Here is a 21,287-nt window from a genome sequence, read left to right as displayed (position 1 = left end):
CTTTTTCCTGAATTTCTAATACCGGTATTAAAACCGGTATCCCGGTATTAAAATTTAAAAAATACCGAATACCGGTATTGAAATTTTGGTCCGGTATTGCAATCCCTAGTCGGAACGTAAAGAATCGTCAAAACCTCAAATCACAGACTTTTCTGACAATATCTTCTCTTTAAGCAAAAGAAAAATGCAATGAAGAGAAAGAAAAGAAAAGGTAAAAAATGGCAAGAACCAGAGAAAAAAATTCAAGGCTCTTTAACTGGTATCCTTAAAGAGATAAATTTATGAATCTTAAGATGATATGAAAACTTTTTGTATGATAACTTATAAAAAGAAATAGTTAACATTTTGATTAACCCCAAACAATTTAATATATTTTTAAAAAGCTTCGAGATATACATTCCCATATTCGCAAATATATATTTGTCATATTTGATCTCTCTAAAATAAATACCAGACCACGGTGGCCTGGTGGTGAGGCCTCGGCTTTGGAAAAAGGAAGGTTTCAGGTTTGCGACTCGATTCCACTGAAGAACCGTCGCGTAAGCGGATCCGGTGCACATCAAATCCGTTGGAGGCAAACGTCCTTCCGCTGGTGTGGAATGGAAGTTTGGAGAAGGGATGCTCCTCAGGTGTCGTCCTCGTCATCTGACCGCGGTTCAAAATGACGAGGCCCATTCCAAAATAGCCTTAGTGTTGCTTTAAAACGAGACGTTAATAAAGCTAAAACTAAGGTGAATACCAGACGGAACAATCTATATTGTAGAGAGCCAACACACACACACGAGCATTTTTATTATTCAAACCGATGACGTTAGTTTGAGTTTGTTGTATTAAAAATCGAATATATTTCATGATTATTTATTTGTTCTAAATGGAAGTAAGGAATATTTTTCAAATTCAGAAGGAGTCATAAAAACGAAGAGGTAAATAAAAAAAATAATAATAAAATAAAAATAAAAAACTAATTCTTTCCATCCGCTAGTTAATTAGAAAAATCTTCACTTATTGTTGCCAGGATTCATGAACGCAAGCTTAATTAAGAATTTTAATTATTTTAATCATTTTTTCACGTTTGTATTTTTGATAAACACAGGCAAAAAAAATCAATAAATATCAACAACTAATCAAAGAAGAATTTTAGAAACAGTAATGACAGAAAGAGAAAACTTATTTTTACAAAAACACTTGTTCAATAAGAATTTATCGATTAAAAATAGATAATTACATATTGTTTTGAAGAATCTTAATTAATCTTTTAGCTTTTCAGCGTCTTAAGGCTAGACGCCGTAATAAATAAAGCGTCCTTTTATGAGAATAACAGAGAAGTTAGATAAATTTGTTACATAGTAAAAAGATATTTAAATTACGTCCAGACGTTGTAATAGAGCAATTTATTTCGGGGAATTAAACTAACAATGGAACTTTGGGGACTTTAATAAGGTGAACTCGTAAGATTAGAGAACACATAAATTACTTTAAGGCTGTTCTTATCTCTTTTGGTATTTTTATTGGTATTGTTTAATTTCTTAGAGCTAAAATAAATGCTATATCATCCGATTTTCATTTATCTCTATATACGATAGATACCTATGCTATGCCACTGAACCTTATTGATTTCATTTACCTTTCCGTCATAATTTGTTAGATGTCTCATCATTATGTAGATAAGATTTTAATACTCTTGTGTCACAACCCACATCTTGTATAGGATGACCGCTACTAAACAAATGCGGTGAAAAGATGTGCCACTCAGTCGATACATTTTTGCCACAGAATCACCAACGACGTCCTTCACAAGTCAGCAGGCAACTGAGATTGCTTGCTGGAATTGGCGAATTTGAACGGTGTCATGGAGTCCTTGAACTCAAGGTTCTTAACCTCCTGACAGTGAATTATGGCATGACAATGAGATTACTTAGTAAGTGGTTTTACAGAAGCGTAGGTATTAGGTCGAAAATTAATTCATTTAGGATATACAAATCTTTTGCTGATTTCTATAATGTATCGGATACTTTGTGAGGTCTCATTGCGAAGTACAGTGGATTGTTTTGCCAAGCTTATCTGTGAATTTCTTGCCACCGCATGTGGTTAAAAGAATTGGTGATACCGAAAGGCGGTCTAAAGAGACTTCACATATTATCTTCCAATGCTTTGAAAAAAAGAGGGAGGAGGCAAAAGTACTTTCTTTATTCTTGATGGTCTTTATTCTTGATCCCAAAGTACTAATTTTCAAAATTCATTTATTTTCGTGTTAGATAAGATAAACTTTATGCAAACAAACACTCCTCTTAGATACAATTGATTACACATACAAAATATCTTACTGCTGTAAGTATTAAAAGAGGTTAAGCCATCAAGTGTCAGTCCCATCAATTTACTTATCTACTGTACGTTGGAAGACCTCACAGGACACGGATGCAGAGACTTCCGACATACAATAGATAAGTAATATGTCTATCCGTACATGACATAAGAAATGGAGAGGTGAACTCTTATGGGGCGAACAATAGAGTGTAACTGTATAGTTTATTGATCAACATATTTTCTACTACAATACCACTTTTATACAACAGCAACAAAAATACTATCTCATGAAGATATGTCTAACTTCGCTTAGTTCCTTCCTTTAGTATAGCGTAAAGCTATCTTTATTGATTTGTATAGTTTAATTTTAAAATACATTTTTTTTTTTGCATAAGTTTTTTTTTGTTACATATTTTAGGCAACGAAGAAGCAGAGACTTTCCAATCCAGATGAAGAGTTGATATTGATTTTGTTCAGTTTAGTTATATTAATAATACCATGTTTGAAGGGTCAAATTATGACTATTTTTGAACTGACTTTATAAATTTGAGCAGCGCTCAGATGATGAGGATGAGATTTGAACTGGTACCCCTCTCCACGCTTCTACACCACACCAGTGGTAGGCCATTAGGCCCCGACGAATTTAATATGCACCAGAGCCGCTTGCACGGCAGGTTTTGAGTGGAATCTGGTCTTGAACCTGGAACGAGCTGGTTCCGTAAACGAGACCTTAGCACCTGGCTACCGCAGCTTTAGAGTTGATATTGGATGAAAGCTTAAGAAGATTCTACTTTAAATTACCTCATATCCAAAGTCAAGCATTATCCATAATGTAATCTATGGAGGAAAGTGCAACCTTCCTGATAAGTAAAAATTATATATATTTTTTCTAACATTCGCCCTACCAACTCCGCTAACTCTAATAAAGATTTAACTGAAAAAAATGGAAAATACCTGGATGATAGAAATAATATTACTTTAATAGTCATAACCGGTACAGCTCAAACACTTACGCACAAGGTACGTTCCGTTATCAAAGTGAAATTTCATCCCTGAACCACTACTGTAACTCCGAGGAGAAACGAGACCTCACTATATTATTTGGTGACTTCTCGTCCATGTACATGCCGTGCTCCTCTCCGTATATTGATATATACAAAAGGATAAACCATTTGGCTTTTATTCTCGTGCGTCATCGGTCTTTTGATTATGCTTCTGTTCGAATAAATATCATGATGTTCTCAATTATACAACTCGAATTTACTAGCCTCAAACCCTATACGTCCACTAATCCATCATGATTCAATGCGAGGGCTGAATGGCTGAATGGATTGATAATTTTAGACAGATAATGCTACACTTTCCAATTTTATAGACAATTCCAACAGGATACTTTTTGACATGGAATGATTCATCATTTAACAGCCTTGAGCACACAGTAAATGTTTTATGGAATTGGATTTGGAACTCACGAATTTCCAAGACTTTGGCAACAGTCCCATGAGTATTTTTGACACTCAAATAAAAGAAATCACTGAAAATAAAAAATAACTCATCACACATTAAGCATTATCTACGGGTGATAAGGCCATTTTTCGATTTCAGCATTAATTTTAAGTTTTACTTAGACAGTAAAACTTAAATTGTAACATATTACATTGTTATTACATACATAATTAACATATTACATACATTAAATTGTAACATATTTTGCTATTTTGAAAAGGAAGCTAAAAATTTCTACAGCAAAAAAACTCTGAATCCAGTAATCTTCCTTGTGGTAGCCGTATCACTATATATATACATATATATATGTAACATATTTATTTTGGTTGAAGCAGAATGCAGGTTTAAAGACGTTGAAGAGACATGTTATATCTTTAAATTAATTTTAATATCTATTTCGTGAAAGCATAATTATTTACAAGCAGAGAAGCGGACAAGGCACGTCCGCCACAGTGCGACACAAAAGCAGAAGTAAAGAAGAGCAAAAGGGCCGAAACAAATGATCACTAGTCTTATATAACATGGGCTTTCCGGCCACGCGCTATTCAATACACGTGGTGATCTTTGACACCTTTTCAAGGGCACCGAAGGGTTCACTTTCATTTGATGCGTAGTACTGATGGCACATTATTTTTACAAAGGAATTAATTAAACCGAAGGGGGAATTAGATCAGGAAATAAGAGAATATTTTACTTTGAGCTAATTAAGATAAAGTTTTGGAAATTAATTTGGTTTAAATTAAGAGTTTAAAATATCATTACATATATGTAATTATTAAATTAAAGCGATGTATTTACTTCTGGATCTTATATAATATGTAACTCAGTGACTGCCGCGTGAGTCGCTTGTGATTACCATTTACTATCTAATTAATGCACAGTTACTATCTAATTAGATTGTAACTTCTCTACTACAGTTAAGAAATAAAGAAAGACGTCATCTAATTAAATATATAATACGAATCACTGGTGTAAGCTACGGCATAGTCGTCAATATTATATGGTAAACTTTCTCGATAATGAGGACATCTTGATTTCAGAAATTAACCAAAAGAAAAATAAAATAAGTAGTATCACTTACTACCTAACTATATCTGAACTAAAAATTTAATAATTTCTCATTTAAATTTTTATTTTGAATCTGGCTTATCTTGTATTCTTGACAATGCTTTCATAATTATGGACTTTTTGAATTACTGAAACTTAGATATTTTTTTTTGAGAAGAATTCATTTTATTTTCATTTGAATTATTCAAATAAAAACAATTTTTCTTCCATAAAAAATTAAATTGTAACTTATTCACATTTTTTTTTTATTTGATTGGAATAAAATTTAGTCGGAATGTATTCAACCCTTTAAAGGGCCATTTTTTTCTAGTCATATTATGTTAAAATATTTTTAGGCTTGAAATTAGAATAAGAAAAGGGATTCATTTAGCTTATTAGATAAATTTAATTTGATTAATTGATTAATTTGGTTAACTAATAATTGAGTAACAAATCAAGACACATAATTTTGTCTGAGATTAAGAACTGAATCATCTAAGTTTCTAACGTACTAAAAAAAATTGTCAGAATTTATGCCAACCTACATAATTTCGAACATAAATTTGGTGGGAAGCATACTTTCCACGGCTCTAGAAAGGGTTAACTGAATTAAAAAAAATAACGGAAAATAGTCGAATTTCGTTCACTAGTCACATTACTTACAAAAATTTTAATTGAAAATCAAATGTGAAAAAAAATTATTTTAAAAAAAGTTGAGAAAGCGACACAGGTTTATTATAGAATGGAATTCATATTTATGAACCCCGGACAAATAACAAGGACGGCACTTGAGCTAGCACCTTCCTTCTCACACCTTCGTACCACAGCAACGGGAGGTCACTTGGTCCACGATATCATACTTTACGTACATCAGACGAATCTTTAGTGAAATCATGTTCAAGCATGTTCGAGTCATTCGGACTCAAAGCCGAAATCACATCTGTAGACAATTACGGACTATTTGTAAAAAATTAAAGAGGACAAATAACAGTAACCGCCACATTTTTTTCGTTTTTTTTTGTAAATACTAACCAATGTAATTTTCGTTTTCAAGTAGGAGTAAGTGTATTATTCTAAAGACCTTACAACTTAATTCATTTCCTGCAGTTGTCTGGGCTTTGTCATTTCCAAAGATTCGGATCTTTCAGCCGAAACTCACAATATTTGTCTCTCTCCTTTAATCTTTTTTTCCAGATATCTATCCTTTGCCATGTCATCTTGTCCTACAAAGAAACACAAGATGTCATCTCTTATTGCCTTCCCCGTCTTTTTCTTTCCATCTCAGTCACAGAAACACAAGGGGATAAACGATCCTCCTCCTTTTTCATATGCTGCCTGGCCGGTTTTTTTATCGGTTGTATCGACGGAGATGGATTAAGGAGAGCAACGATATTGCGGTCAGGCGGAAGGGAAACAAAAGGAGATCCACAGGATTACCCGCTAAGATCTTTCATCAACAAAATGGAGGCAATGACGTTTGGTTTGTTTAATGACTCTTTGTGGATTATGAGACGAATCTCGTTCAAGCATTTTTCTTTTCTCGTGTACGAAATAAGTAGAAAGTATTGTGATAATTAAAAAAAATTCGAACTCGAGATTTTGACGAATCTCCACGTTTTAGACGTTAGAAAAACACAATTTTGGTACTATGTCTGTATGACTGTTAATGCGATAATTCAAGAACACTTTGAGCTAGATCGATGACATTTGGCATACGGTCATTGCATCACGTTTGGAGATTTCTATGAAATGGTGAGCAATATCAGAAGCAGTCTCTCTGTCCGGTTGTTCGAATGTAAGCCAACAGAATAATTACAAAATGAAAAGAGCTAGATGGGGAAAATCCGGAATATATATTTAAGATCTATAGAGCAGACTCAAATTTTGAGCCATATTCACCAAAGGATTGATTGTCTAACGGCTTATATTTTCAAAAGCACGTTGAGAAGATAATTTAAAAATGCAATGACTTAAATGTGTCAAATGCAGTGTGTGATTTTGTGACTATAATTCTTTAGTAAGTGGTTGTGGTAAGTGGTTAGTTAGATTCCTTAGTATGTGGTCGGGCAATAGTAATTGAGTATTTACTTAAAATATGAAAATTTATAATAAGACATTAAAACATGAAGAAGAAGATTTTACATAATAAATTTCTGTTTAAATTCAAAGGCAGAAAAGTAGATCTTTTGATTTTCCCTCTGCTATGGAGCCATGCGTAGATAATAAGGAAGAGAATCCACATTTTACGCACTGTTCGTTTTAATCTAATGAATCCAAAATTTGACTCAGATTTACAATTTTTATATCTAGGTATATACCAAATTTCATTTTTCAAACTTCCTGCATTATTGTGATCACTCGAACACGAATAGATAGACCGAAAGACATGCAAATAAAAGAGGTGATTTCACAAAATAAGCCAACGTTGAGGGTAAAAAATTTATTTCGTTTGAGAACAGAAATGAATAATATTTTACGACAGTCTAAATATGAATTACAGAAATAGATTGTACGCATATGTCAAAACAATAACAATTTTTTTAAAAAGATCTGATAACAATGAAAATTTGACTTGGGTTTATGGTGTAAAAGCTACTTTTGTCCATGCAGCGAGAACACACTACATAGTTTAACAGAATCATTTTTAAGTTTTTATCAAAGCTCAAACACAATAAAAGAGAAGTTAAAAAACAGCAGACAAAAATCTCAGACAAAATTCAAATGAGTTTATCAATTTCTATTGCACATAAAAATTAAAATTCTTTTTGGTGGTGAATATATCTCAACAGATCTTTTAATCTTGTACTACAACAACAACAACCAAACCGGCGTTCCATTAATATTAACACATGGTTAGAATATATTTAATAGATAAGAGACAAAAACAATACGTTCATTTACATAGGTGGACGTTCCAAAATGTGAAACTGTTTGCGTCTTAGTCTGGTATGAGCGATTCTAAGACGATATACCATAACTGCTTGAATTCAAAGTACAATACCATATTTGAAAGATTTCGCTCGAGGATAATTTTTGTATTGCTTATTTTGTATTTGAATCCTTCCAAATACTTTTATCTTTAAAAATATGCAAAATGTCACTTAAGGGGACAAAATTTTCAAATATTACCTCTGGCTATGCAATAAAAGGAAAGATGACAATAAGATAAGGTGATAAATTTGTAAATAATAACTGTTACTATTTACAGCTTCAGCTTTTAATTACGAATTTGCAATCCGAAAATCAAAATGATTCGATATTAAATAGAACATATGCGTGAATCGTTCGCTTTCTTTTTCTTTTGACAGTAACCGAAGAAGACTGGAACAAATGGCTGTCGCTGTCTTATCTTTTCGACAGAGCAGGAAAAACGTTTACAGAGAACTAATGGCGTGTCAGTACGAATACTTTTCAGAGCTGTCATTAATGTCTGCTTTCTGTTAGGAGGGAGTTTGACATATTTCTCCAAGAAACGACTCGGAGTGCATTATTTGTCGGATATTTTTATAATATGAGTTTTCTTTTTTCATATATCAAAATGCTTTTAACAAAGTAACAATAGATAATGACAGATTTTTGTTTTATTTAAGAAAATAATGTAGGACTCGTACTTCCGTTCAAAGTTAATAAATAATTATTTTCTGTGATTTTTTTTTCTTTTCTTTCCTTAGATTTGACTCTTTTCTTTTCTTTAACACAACTTATTTCGTGTTAATAAAGATGCAAAGTTGTAACCAATTTTTTATTCTCTGATTGATATTCTAATTTTGAAACAGCACCGATGACAAATTCTTAAAAATTCTTTTTCGCAATTATTAGGTTAATATTATATATAACTGATTTAAATATAATATTAATCAGATAATTCTAAAATGATACTAAAATATTTAAATTTCATTTGGAATTATTAGATCAATATTACATATAACTTATTCAAATATAATATTTATCAGATAATTCTAAAATGGCAGCAATTTCTTTAAAATTTATTTGGAATCATATCGATTGATTTAATTAAATTTTGATTCTACACAAGTGGTGCCACCTGGCACGGAATTTTAGGGAAAAACTAATTTTAGGATTCAAAATTATTTGAAACAATTTCAAATTAGAAGTTGGAAATAGAAAATTCTTAAAATAAAAAAAAAATTAATACTTTTAAACTAATAAAAATGTGATGTGTTTTTATTAAATTTATATATTTAATCTCCATATTCCATATAGAGGAAATCAAAGCATTACCTAAAATTCTCATAAAAAATATACCTAATACTCGAAATTTATGATAGCAAAATTTCGTTTCGTTTAGTTTTTTTTCATTGCTACCTTTGTAAAATATATGAAGTGGCGATTACTTGGTGAAGGAGATAAGAGAGGTCATGGATTTCGATCAGAAGATAGAAGAAACCCGCAGTGTTTGAAGTTTTGTCTGAACTTTGTTTTTAAAACGAAAAAAAAGCCTACATTTCACGTTAATATGATATGGATGTTCTATTTGCCAGATCCCGCTGTACTACTCTCAACAGTTATGGAAATAAAATTCACATAATAGATCAATCTAGATAAAAAAATTTCACCAATCGCTCTTTTGTGGTAACTTTTGATCATAATTTTTTAGAATTTCCGATCTTTTTTTATCCCATTTAACACGGTCAGTTGGACTAAGTGATAAAAACTCGAAATTTATTAAAGAAGGGAGTCACAAATTAATTGCTTTTAACTGTTCAGAAACAATATTAGGGTCAATATCTTATTAGTCCCGGATGATTCTGAAGCCTATTCTTTTTTCTCTCATCCAAATAAGTAGATATTCAAAGCAATTTGCTACAGTGCTATGTTGAGATTATGCAGTAAATAAGGGCTACCTATATACGATGAAAATATAGTCGTTAAATATAGTATGTTCATAAAGAATTTACTTTTTTATTTTAATCCACAAATCTCTTTCAAATTTTTAAATATTTATGAGGGGTTATTTTAAGATAGTTTTAAATTAATCAATTCGCTCAAGAGAGCCTTGTGAGACAGGTGGAACTTCAGGACACTACAGAAACTATGGACTTTTGACGAAAATTACCGATTTAATTTTTCTTTGCATGCATATTTCCTCCTGAAAGTTCCTTTAAACGATTATTTCAAAAATAAATAGCGGCATAAAACTCTCCCTCGCATTAAAAAAAATGGAATAAAAGGAAAAGAAAATCTCATCTGTCTCCCCACCCCCACCCCAATACATCGCCATTCCCTCCTCTAATTTCATAATAATCGGAATTATGAAGATAAAGGAAGATGAAAGCAAATGTAATCAATGAGTATCCCAATCAGTTTGCACTTGCACAAGTTAGAAATTTCAAAGGAAATTCCAGCTTTCAATTGGAAACATAGTGGCACGATAAGGATTCATGTGCAGTGTACTAATGCGCCAAGTTGGCGAGCTCCCATTCAAGGATTGCTCCTTTTTGTAACTGAGAGGAACATAATCCGTCAGAAGAAGAATTGAATCCGGAACGCGATGTTGTATTGTTGGTAGTCGGGCGGCTCTGTGTTCCTTCTCATAGTTTATTAAACCACTTTTCATAGAAGCATCGTAGTCATCATTTTTAGCTACACCGCAATTATTTACTTATCTTCACTAGCATTTTAAAAATCAACATCGGCCTCTACATGCCTTTATATTATTTTTTACATCAATGATTACATGCTTACAAAAAATATATTTCATTTCGCCATAATACATCAGTATAAATACAGTAAAGAAAATGATGAAAATTATTTCATAAACACAAGTTTTTCATAACTTTTTGAGACCAGAGACAAAATTTTAACTTAAAAAAACTTACCTTTCCAGTTTTGGAGGATGAAACATCCTGTGAGCTATTGCACTCAGAGGTTTAATGACAGGTTTGTCTTTCACTTCATCTTTAGTCTGTGGAGGTGCATCCACTTGTTGAGTATCCGCCATTTCCAAAACAATCCTTTTGATAACGTTTGGCTCTTACAAATAATTCGTTTTTTTTCTTCCAAGAAAAAACTATTTAACAATGAGAAGTTATTCTTAAGCTGCACGAATCACAATGCTATACGATTCTTGAACGCATTCCATTCCTTACAGTTAATTCATCATTTTTATAAACGAAAGCAACTCAGAATAATAAAAAAATTCTATCCAATCTTCGAAAAATGACACATTTCTAATTTCCTTTTCATACAAACGTACAATTTCTTGAGGATATGTCAGTTCAAGTAAAAGAATCTTTTCTATCTCTTTTTTTATTCAAAATTAGAATGGATTCTTTGTTCTTATTCAAAAGTCAACAAAAATGTTCTTAAAATATCGTTCTCTGGTTCTTTATTTCTTTTAACTTTTAAATCTGTCTTCAAAAGTTCTTTTCTTTCAGACGGTAAAGGAAAGATAATAAAATGCTCCAAAAAATAGAAGGAAATTCAAGCAAATATCTTTATAAATATGGCGATTCAAGTCGATAATGATGAATGTTATTTCTTTGATTCTAGTTCCTTTTATCTTTTCAGCACTCTGTTGTTGCCAACTTTCACAACCGTTATAGATAAAATATAACTGACAATAGATTTCCGATTATTTGAAACAGGCGTTGTATATTTATCGATTTTTCACAGGTCTTTTTGACAACCGATTCGTATAAATCCTTATTTTTCGTTTTAAATACTCTTCATATTTTGAATATCTAACAAAATGTCATCAATAAAGGGAACTTGAATTGTATTTTACTTGTTTATTCATGCTTTTCTTTCGTTTTTGAAACTTTGAAAGATGGAAGATTTTGAATTAAACCGGCCAAAAGTGTCACATTTTTTCCTTAAACTAAAGCCACAGACACCTTGTTTTAAATGAAAGTCACATTTTCCATTTGATGTTGTTTTCCTGCGAAAATATTTTCCAAATTCTTTCCTGGTATTATTTGTGGATATTTTTTTCTGTAATAAAAATCTCATACTTTCATTTTTGAAGGAAAAAAACTTCCATATACTAAGAACTACACAAAGAACCCTCGCAGTGTTTTTAATGCCATCACAAGGCCATGTTAGGTGAAACCGGGCACTAAGAACATTATGTTGATATCCGAAAGATATGCATATAGGGATTATTATTTGAAATTAGAAACTTATTGTAACAGTTTTTAGTTTATAATATATTACCATTTATCTGGCGACAAAATTGTTCAATAATTTTTATATAATCATCATTATTATTTTAGTTTAGACAATTTCATAATTTCATAACATTTTTTTAACATTCAACATTTTTAACATTAAAAATTTAAAACGTTGATTAAAAATCGTTGAAACATTAATTATTTTGTAACCTTAAACATTTTTAACATTAAACAATTAGAACGTTAATTAAAATAGTTAAAATATTAATTATTTAATAAAAAAAATAAAACGTATGCTCGTATAAATTTTTAAATTTTTTATTAGTCGAAAATGAAATGTTCAAAAATAATCGTTTGCTCCACAATACATTGGTAAAATTACAGGATTTCCCTAATGATTTTTATAAAATAAACAGGAAATCTCAACGATGTTTTTTAGAAAAATACAAATGAAACGTCATTTTATCAAAGAAATTAAAAATTTCTGTGAAATTTTTTTCAATAGTAGTAATTAAACATTTTATTTCTATACAAAAATTGTGCGATTAACAATCCAATTATTAATGATCGTATAAAAAAAGTATTACATTGAAATATATTTTACTCTAAGGTAATATATATTTCAAAAATCAAACCTACATAGGAGTTTAATTTAGCGAAACTTTTTTCCTAACATTTATTTTCTACAAAGAATAAATATATTTAAAGGCACTATTTAAATTTTAGAAGAAAATAATTCCCTCGCTTATATATTTTAATATAAAGATGAACCGATCGTTATTCTAGTTTAGAATATAATTATACAAGTTTTAATTTGCAAGAATATAATTTCAAATAAATATATTAGCTTTTGAATATTTTTACACTGTGAGGGTTCATTTGGATCATTTAGAGGAGGGAGATACACACACATTCACACAATTCAAGCATACTCAAACAGGAAATTTATGAAGTGGAATTCACACCTATGTATTCGGCACGAATGATTTCGCACAGTTTATACAGTTATTTTAAAATATTTTCTCTGGGTTTAGAAGAGAACTGCTTTATTTAATAATCAATTATTAATCTTATTTTTTTTATTTCAATAACATAATTGTCCTATCGAGAAAAAAACCTGATCTTTTTAACGTACAATCTTCAAGAAGAAAAATAAGATTCAATTTATTAGAGGATTGATTTAAAATTTTTCTAGCAGACGATATTTAAAAATGAATTGAGAACATAATGTAGTCAATTCACGCTGAACTTAGACATGCGTAAAATTTTTGTCGGTGATGTGAAATGGAATGTCTTCATTTTATTAAAAATACTTTTAGGAATGCAGATTAAGTACAAATACAAATAACAAATTTTGCTTTACAGTACTGAAGAGTATGTATACGTATGCAAAACGAATGCTTAATCTATTTTGTAAAACGAAATAAACACATTTTACAGTCACAAATCAAATTCAGATGAAAATGAATGACATGAATTCGCTAGTATAAAATAATGTTATTTAAGAATTCTTAATATATTGTTAAGGAAAATCCGTCGACAACGTATAACGATGCTTTATTCCTCAAGAAACACGAGCACACAGAATTCAAAATACAGACGAAAATATAAAGATGGCATATGTAAAAGTCAATAGCAACCCGCAAACATCTAATCTATTAAACAATTATAGCAGGATAAAAGCGATAATTGAGACTCGCTGAAAATCAGTACTCTAAAGGGAAATTAAATATTTTATTTATGTTTTTCAATTAGATAAAATAAAGAATTCTCTATGTATTACCGGCCTCCTGTCTCCTCTCCTTATGGCATACTTATGTGTCAGCAGAATTTTGGAACAATACGAGTTATCTTTTGATAAATCATCAACTGGGAAGTGGATACAAGCTCAAATGCGAAATAATGGGAATAGAAGAACAAAGCGTAAAACATCTAACAGATGTTCGAAAAAGATGCTGAAAAGAAGGTAAGTCAAAGAGAACAAAAAAAAAAAACTTTTGAAGAATCACATAGATGTTAATAGAAATAAATAATGAAGGCAGCAAGAATGAAAATATGAACCGAATAAAAGGGAAACTAATAGAAGACAGCGATATTATAAAGCAAAACTGGGTGATTTTAAATTAATATCACAATTCCACAGGTTTGTTAAAAGAAAAGAAAACAAAACAAAGTACAGCCTTGTTGTTCAGCAGAAATCAGTAATATCAGGTGAAAGTTGAAATTTAAAAAAGTTATAAGTGTTTAATGTGAGATCTTTAAGAAATACAAATTGGTACGATAACTCATCCCACATTTTCTGGAAAAAAATGTAAGTATGCGTGTTCGCATTTTTTTAATTGGGCAATATCAAAGAATAAGTGTTTGCATTACCATTATTAGCTAATGTTGATGAACTTAATACATGCATATCTGCAGGCGTTCAAAGCGCCATGTCAAAGATGCCGCAGAAACATGGGATGAGTTGTCTTGCTGTCTTTAGTATTTTTGTAGGTACTTATAACACACACTTATGAATATATTGAATTTAAATTTTCAACTGTTTTTTTTTCTTTTTGTAATTTCTAACGAACAGCAAAGCTATACATTGTTTTGTTTTAGTTTAATCCTCATGCAAAACACTGTAGTTGGAATATTCCCTTAAAATAATCTTTTATTATATAATAAAATCAGACTGTAGAAGATTTGCAGATAAAAAATATTGCTTTGAAATGTTACCCAAGCGAAATGAGAGTATTTCGCTGCGAATTTGAAATCATTTTGAGTAGGGTTGAAATCTACTTTAATATGGCCTTTCACAAAGCCAATAATGCTAAGTCGTCGAAATCAAAAATCAAGATGGCCTGACAAGAGAAACATATAAACATTCAAAATAAGGAGAAAGCGGAATCGGTTCTTTTTCTAAAACATCGTAATTCTTGAGAAATTGATTTACAGAAAAGATTTGTAAAATTGAATTTTAACAAGAAGGGTTCAAAGGTGGTGTACGTTTGTTGAAGAAAAGAAGTGACATTATTCACAAAAAAGCATCGAAAGACATGACACATTTTAGAATCCGAGCAGCGCCAGTTTTAACAACTCGCATTTTAATGCTTTCAGAATTTTACCATCATTTAACCGATTGATTTTAATTACATATTGCTTAGAAATGAGTGGCATCATCTAATTGTGAATTTAAGAAACTGATTTTTACATATGATGCCATTAGTAATAATGAATTAGAAAATCTACCAGAACTAAAAATTAGAAAAGATAAAAATAAAGATTTGAAAAACATATTTTTAATATATCAATTAAAAGTTTTTAAAAAATTGAATGCAAGTAGACAACAAATATATCATTGACACTGAACCGCAAAAAACAGTACTTTAAAGAAATTAAACTACAATGAATATCAAACAAAAGAGAATTCTCAACAATTAATATAAGTTAAACTATATTTTGAATGAAATTGAAATCACAATTTACAAAGAGTATTCTTGTCAGCTTCTTATTCGTTCACAATTTTTTAAGGATGACTATATTTATCTATTATATAAAAAAATATTTACGTAAGCATTGCGGTTTACTCACTTTGTAATTGGTAGATAGCACGTCACATGGCTCATGACATTTCAGGTTTGTTTTTCCAGTATTGTTTGAAATATTTAATAAAAATTATTATTACGTCGTAGTAAATATTTATATCGCACTTGATGTTGATAAAAAAGGAAATCTAAAGCCTTAATTAACAACAAATTAACAGCAAATGAGTTTAAAACAATATAATCTGTTAATTCTACTTTTAGACACGCTGTTTGTGACAACACTAAAGAATAACTTTCTAGTTTGTTTACCTTCATTGAATAACGGAAATTTTTGCCTCTTCGCTAAGAATCGTCTAAATATCTAACCAATATACGTGTTAACCCTGCATTGTTTTTTTTTAATAGTAAAGAGGCATCTAGCGATATCAGATGAAGAAAAAGAATGCGAAAAAAGACTGCGTGAGAATCTGGCAGTTTGAGAAGAAAAGCTGATTGTGAAGCTGCTACGTTGGCGGCAAAATGGGAAAAATTTATTTCAATATTTAGATATTGGAGATAATAAGCAAAGAATGTTCTCATCGTGAGGCTTTGAATTGGAAATAGACAGATCAGAAAATGTATGTTCTCATCATGAAAAGATTAAATTTCCAGCATTGAACGAATGCCGGTGGAATTTAAAAACAAGGTTAATGGAATTAACGAACATCGCTTACAATGTTAGATACCAATGGGAATAGCAAGCAAAAGCGAGCAGGGAGCGAAGTCCCCTAGTTTTAGATTTAAAAAGAAAAAAAAAAACCGAAAAAAAAAATTTTTTTTTCAGTATACTAAAAAAGAAACGTATGATTTCTTTTTTTTTTACGTTCACTTTTTTAGCATTTCTGCATTGAACAGTGTTTTATGCAATAGATTAGATTTAGGTCATATTTTATGGGTAAAAACTTTATTACAGAGAGGTTTTTGCATGCTTTTATATATATGCTCCTAACAGAGTACGATCTGAATAAACTAAAGAAAGAAGGTTAATTTAAAATTACAAACATCACACTGATATAAATTTATGCATAAAAATAGTTTTACAACAGCAAGAGCTCTCGGAAAGAAGTCAATAAATGGAATTTACCAGAGCCGGAAGAAGCGCTGTTGTTCAATAAAGTATGAAAGAATCCGAGTTAGTAAACACGAGATGTGGAATTAATTTGATTTCACGTAAAGCAAATCCAACACGCAGTCTGGAATGTTCGCACAGACTTACTTAATAATTATGGGAATTCTATGTGCAAACAAGAAGTTACATAAATATGTGTCATACATCATTTATTTATTTATTGGAGATTATTTATCATTATGATTACATTATTCACTCAACATATATGCGTCAAATAACTTTCCTACTCCCTATAATAAAGAGGTGTATGTGTGTGTGTGTGTTCAAATTTGGTCTAGCTATTTTTTGGAGGGTGCAAATGCGTACTTTGGGGAGGGTTTTTTTTTCTTTTTTTTTTTTACTTTAAAGTATTTTTCCGCAAAAAGGATTTTTACACTGTTTTAAAGTCCAAAAATTTATCTTCCCAATGATGCTAATTTAGTTGTTTTAAAATTCTTTAATCTAGATTTAAGTAACTTTTAAACGTATTTTAAAATATTATGTTTACTTTTATAAATCAAACCGAAATCCTTTTCATTATTTCATCAAATGCTTGATCGCATGCTATTCTTCTATTGTTGAGTGCTAAAGAAAGGATCCTGCTTAATGTCTATTTGGTTTACAGGATAAATAAAAAAGCACATTTATGATATTTCGAACACAAAAAGGTATAAAGACAAAACGAACGCGAAAAAATGCACGACACTCATTTAGAGTTCAATCTAATAATGATCCATAAGACGAATCGTGGAAAATATATCTTGGTATTAATAAGGTAACGCCATCTGTTGTATCAAAAGAGAAGGTAGTAGAGTTATATAATAGCTACAGTTACGATTATATCACTTCCTATGTCTTTGTATACGAAAAAGTAAAAAATGAATAAAATAGCCTCGCTAATAGAGTGAATATTAATGTTGTTGCTTTCAGTATAACATATATACTTCATACATAGCCTTAATGCAAAACATATATACTGGTCAAACGAAAAAAGATTAAAACGTACATAAATATTGCGTTTTACAAAAATAATCAAAATGTTTATAACTAATCAAAACACTGTATTAAGGAAACGCCATATCCAAACAAATAAACTTCTATAAAGAAGCGCCATACTACGAGCATTTATGCCATTTTTATGACCACCGAACAGACATTCAAAAACAGATTCATTCCTTCCAGTGAAAGTAGCGATGGCTTTTCATGTAGAGATCAGCAGAGGGCAAATATCCGGGAGGTGGGGGTGGGTGGGTGGCTGATGAACAAGCGCCATAAATTTACCCATATTTCTCGAGTTTGTTAGTCGACGACTCATGAAAAGGCAGCACGGGGCAGATGGAAAATTGCCTTTCCTTTTTCCCGTGTCGTCATAAATAAAGACACTTTTCCTTTTTATAGCACCCATACTGACTGACTTTATGGGGCCAATAGTTCCTGTCCCTCCGTTTTGACCACTCATCCATTGAAGTTAATGAACTCGGTATTTTCTGCAGGAAATGTAAAGGAGGTTGTTTCGGCGAGTTATATGAAATGTGACGTAAATAGAAATGCAGCGATGTTTTAAGTCTTAGAATTATTTTTATTTTCTGATAAATGAAATATATATACAATGCTATGCTAGCATTACGATAGTGTTGCTATCGCCAAAAAATTTGACTTTTAGGTTTTGATAAATTTCTAGATTTCAAACGTTCCCATGTCTTTTATAAAAAAGTGAAACGAAATGAAACTTTGATAATTCGTAAACTGCCTTTAAAAAAATCTGCAGATTTCTTTATCGTTTTAAATAAAACCTGCCTCTGAGATTTAGCCTTGTCCATTTGATTATTCACTTCAATATGGACACGATAAATAACGAATGCAATGTACAAATTATGGACGAAATTATTCCCACCGTGGGGGGGGGTACTTTATATATGAGGATGAGAAGCTTCTACCATGGTGGTTGGTTCTAGCCACCCAAGTAGGCAGAGAAATGGTGAGGATCGGCACTTCTTAACGATGACGGGAAGGGATGTATGGTGACCGGTGCCGGTAAGGCTCTTATTATTCAACCTTAGTTCCCGCCGATGCTGTCGCCGTGGTTGGGTCAATTAGATTAATCTATGTGCCTTAGTGACGGGAGTGGCCAAATTATGGTTGCGGACGAAATTTAGCACGTAAATTTATCATAAAAAATGCATATTTGTATCAGATTTTGCACCCGATTCATCAAAGGATTGACCGACTGTTAATCCTTTGAGAAATTGCCATTAACGCATCTCTATGTTTTCGAGTATGCAACCAAGAAACTTGAAGTTGCAGCGATATGAAATATACATCCAGTATGTAGTCTTGTCAGTAATATTATAGTACCGTTTTTTCGGAATTCAGAATTATAAATTTTGACGACATTTCGATTTTGAATTTCGCCAAAGTTTCAGCGCTTATTACTCAGCTGTAAATTCATGTATTTTTGTGAAACTGGTGTCATCTTAAATGATTTAAACCGTTCTTCTAGAACATATGCTTATTTTACGTGAGAATGTGCTCAAAAGTTTTTAAATTTAGATTTTTTCACGATTTTGTGCAAACTTAATTTATTCGCCATAACTCGCAAACGGTTGGGGATGGGACAGGGTTGTTGTCGTGTTTTATGATCCCCGTGGACTCTTCTATCACCCTCTTTAGTTTTTCAGAATTGATCAAATTCACCCTGTATGTGCAATTAACATTCATATCAAATTTTCCAAGGAATCGGTCAATGGTTGTCCAAATTTTGTACTCTGTTATCTTCACTAAACAATAAAACAAATAGAGACTGTCCCTGAAGTATTATATTGGGGTTGTATATTGTTACAAATCTGTAATGTTGCTTCCCAGCATGGTTGGTTCAATCACTAGAAAGACCGTTTTACTATCAGCTCTGTTGGATGCTGATCGGATGCGGAATCAGTAATCTCAGGGTTGGCGACAAACTTTGGAGACAAAATAGATAATACTGGAAACTTTTAGAATTTTAGTGATTGAGCCAATAAGAACCGATATATGCCTGATTGTTTCAGAACCTTTTCTGCCAGTCTCCAAGAACTATAAAACACCGACAGTCTCAAGCCAAAGTCAGTCGTGAAACGAGTCGTGTATAGAGTCATCGCGAGGATAGCGAAGCAACAGCGAGTAGTTGGATCAGTCCAGCGAAGAGCAAGCTTTGTGTGTTGCTTATTTCTTGCGATTGCTGAATTCAGCTGTGCGCCGAGTCTTGGTTTTAATGTAGAAGCAACATTGAGTCGTGTGAGGAGTAGCTAGTCGTGTAGTAGTGAGTCGGCAATTGGATATAGCTAAAGCGAGGAGACAGTGGAGAATTGCAGGCGTCTGGAGAGATCATAGAGTGTGGCTACGAAGATTTCCTCCTGCTGCTGAATTCTGCCTGACCGCTTTGTGTGCTGTGGTTATTTTTACTACCGATTACTACTTGTGGGCTACTGTTTGTTGTTGTGTGTTGCCTGCGTTCGTCTCGGCTGTATATTTATCGTCTTTGTATCAGTGTCTTCGTGTTTAATAAAAGTCGTTTTTCGTTACTAAAGGACTGTTTCTTCATCGGAAAAGAGCCCCCGAAATTCCGTAACAATATGAAAATGCAGAGAGAAAATCATTACAGTCAGTTAATTCCTACTAAAATTTTTTTTAGTCTTACGCTTACTCTAATTTAAAAATTTAACCATCTCTTAATCTCACACGTTTCTGAGGTAGACAAATACTATCGAAAATGGCGAATATTATTTTTTTTATTCGATTGATAAGATGTGATTATATTTTACAATTTTAAATGCTACTTTTTCAAATTTTGATAAGGTATTCTTACAAAAAATCTTGTAAAATAAAATCTAAAATATATTTTTTGTTTACGATTGATACAATGATTTCACAATATGTTCCGCAATCTCTGAGACAGAGAGAACTATCTGTTCATTTAAAAATACTTAATAGTTATCTTTCATAATGTGAAACCAATTGCAAACTTTGTCGAATTTTATTTTTTTAATTATCGAGTATTATTTTATTTTTTTCCTGAATTAATATAGTTCATACCTTAATTCAGGAATCAGATACTATGTTCCTTATTTTTATAATTTTCAAGAAATCACTTGACAAATTTTTAAACTAGAGGTTTTCGCCACTTTTTAGGCAAACAAACTCAATTTTCAAAATACTTTTTAAGTCAAATCAAAAGTAGTTTTGACTAGTAGTATCAGAGTAGTATTAATTTTCAAAGTAGTTTTGGCTTTTAATTGATATGCTTTTTTAATGCATTTTATGTAAAAATTCAAAAATATAAATATTTTATAATAATTTAAAAAGAAACATTCAGCTCAGACGTAACCATATACTTTTATTTTCCACCTTAAATTAATGACAAAAATGCTGTTATATCATTTTTTCAAAGATTTCTTCGTCTTTAAATATAATATAAATTATTCTTTTAGTAGAAATAAAATACATCGCATTTATATAACGCATTTTTAGATTGAATATCGTTTGAAATAATTCTTCATGAGTTCAAATTAATATCCATTTCTAGAGTTTAAAATCGAATTCCTTTAAAACTATTTCTATATATTCAGAAAACAGAATCTTAATTTATTC

The 21,287-nt window shown here is 31.2% G+C and overlaps 1 protein-coding gene across 4 annotated transcripts in view; it reads right to left on the bottom strand.

The window, feature by feature from the left end:
• The window catches only part of LOC129971375 (tumor protein p53-inducible protein 11-like), a 404,928-nt gene that overhangs the window by 34,424 nt on the left and 349,217 nt on the right, over positions 1-21,287 (bottom strand). Inside the window, exon 2 of one of the 4 annotated variants that reach the window (XM_056085080.1) lies at positions 10,698-11,811. The exons of the other annotated variants lie outside the window; for them this stretch is intronic. Within the exon in view, the coding sequence (XP_055941055.1) occupies positions 10,698-10,819 (122 nt within the window). The 5' untranslated portion in view covers positions 10,820-11,811. The remainder of the gene's footprint in view (positions 1-10,697; positions 11,812-21,287) is intronic. 4 annotated transcript variants of the gene reach the window in all.

This window comes from Argiope bruennichi, chromosome 6 (assembly GCF_947563725.1).
Source record: "Argiope bruennichi chromosome 6, qqArgBrue1.1, whole genome shotgun sequence".
Taxonomy (NCBI): Eukaryota; Metazoa; Arthropoda; class Arachnida; order Araneae; family Araneidae; genus Argiope; species Argiope bruennichi.
This window is presented reverse-complemented; position numbering and strand designations above follow the sequence as displayed.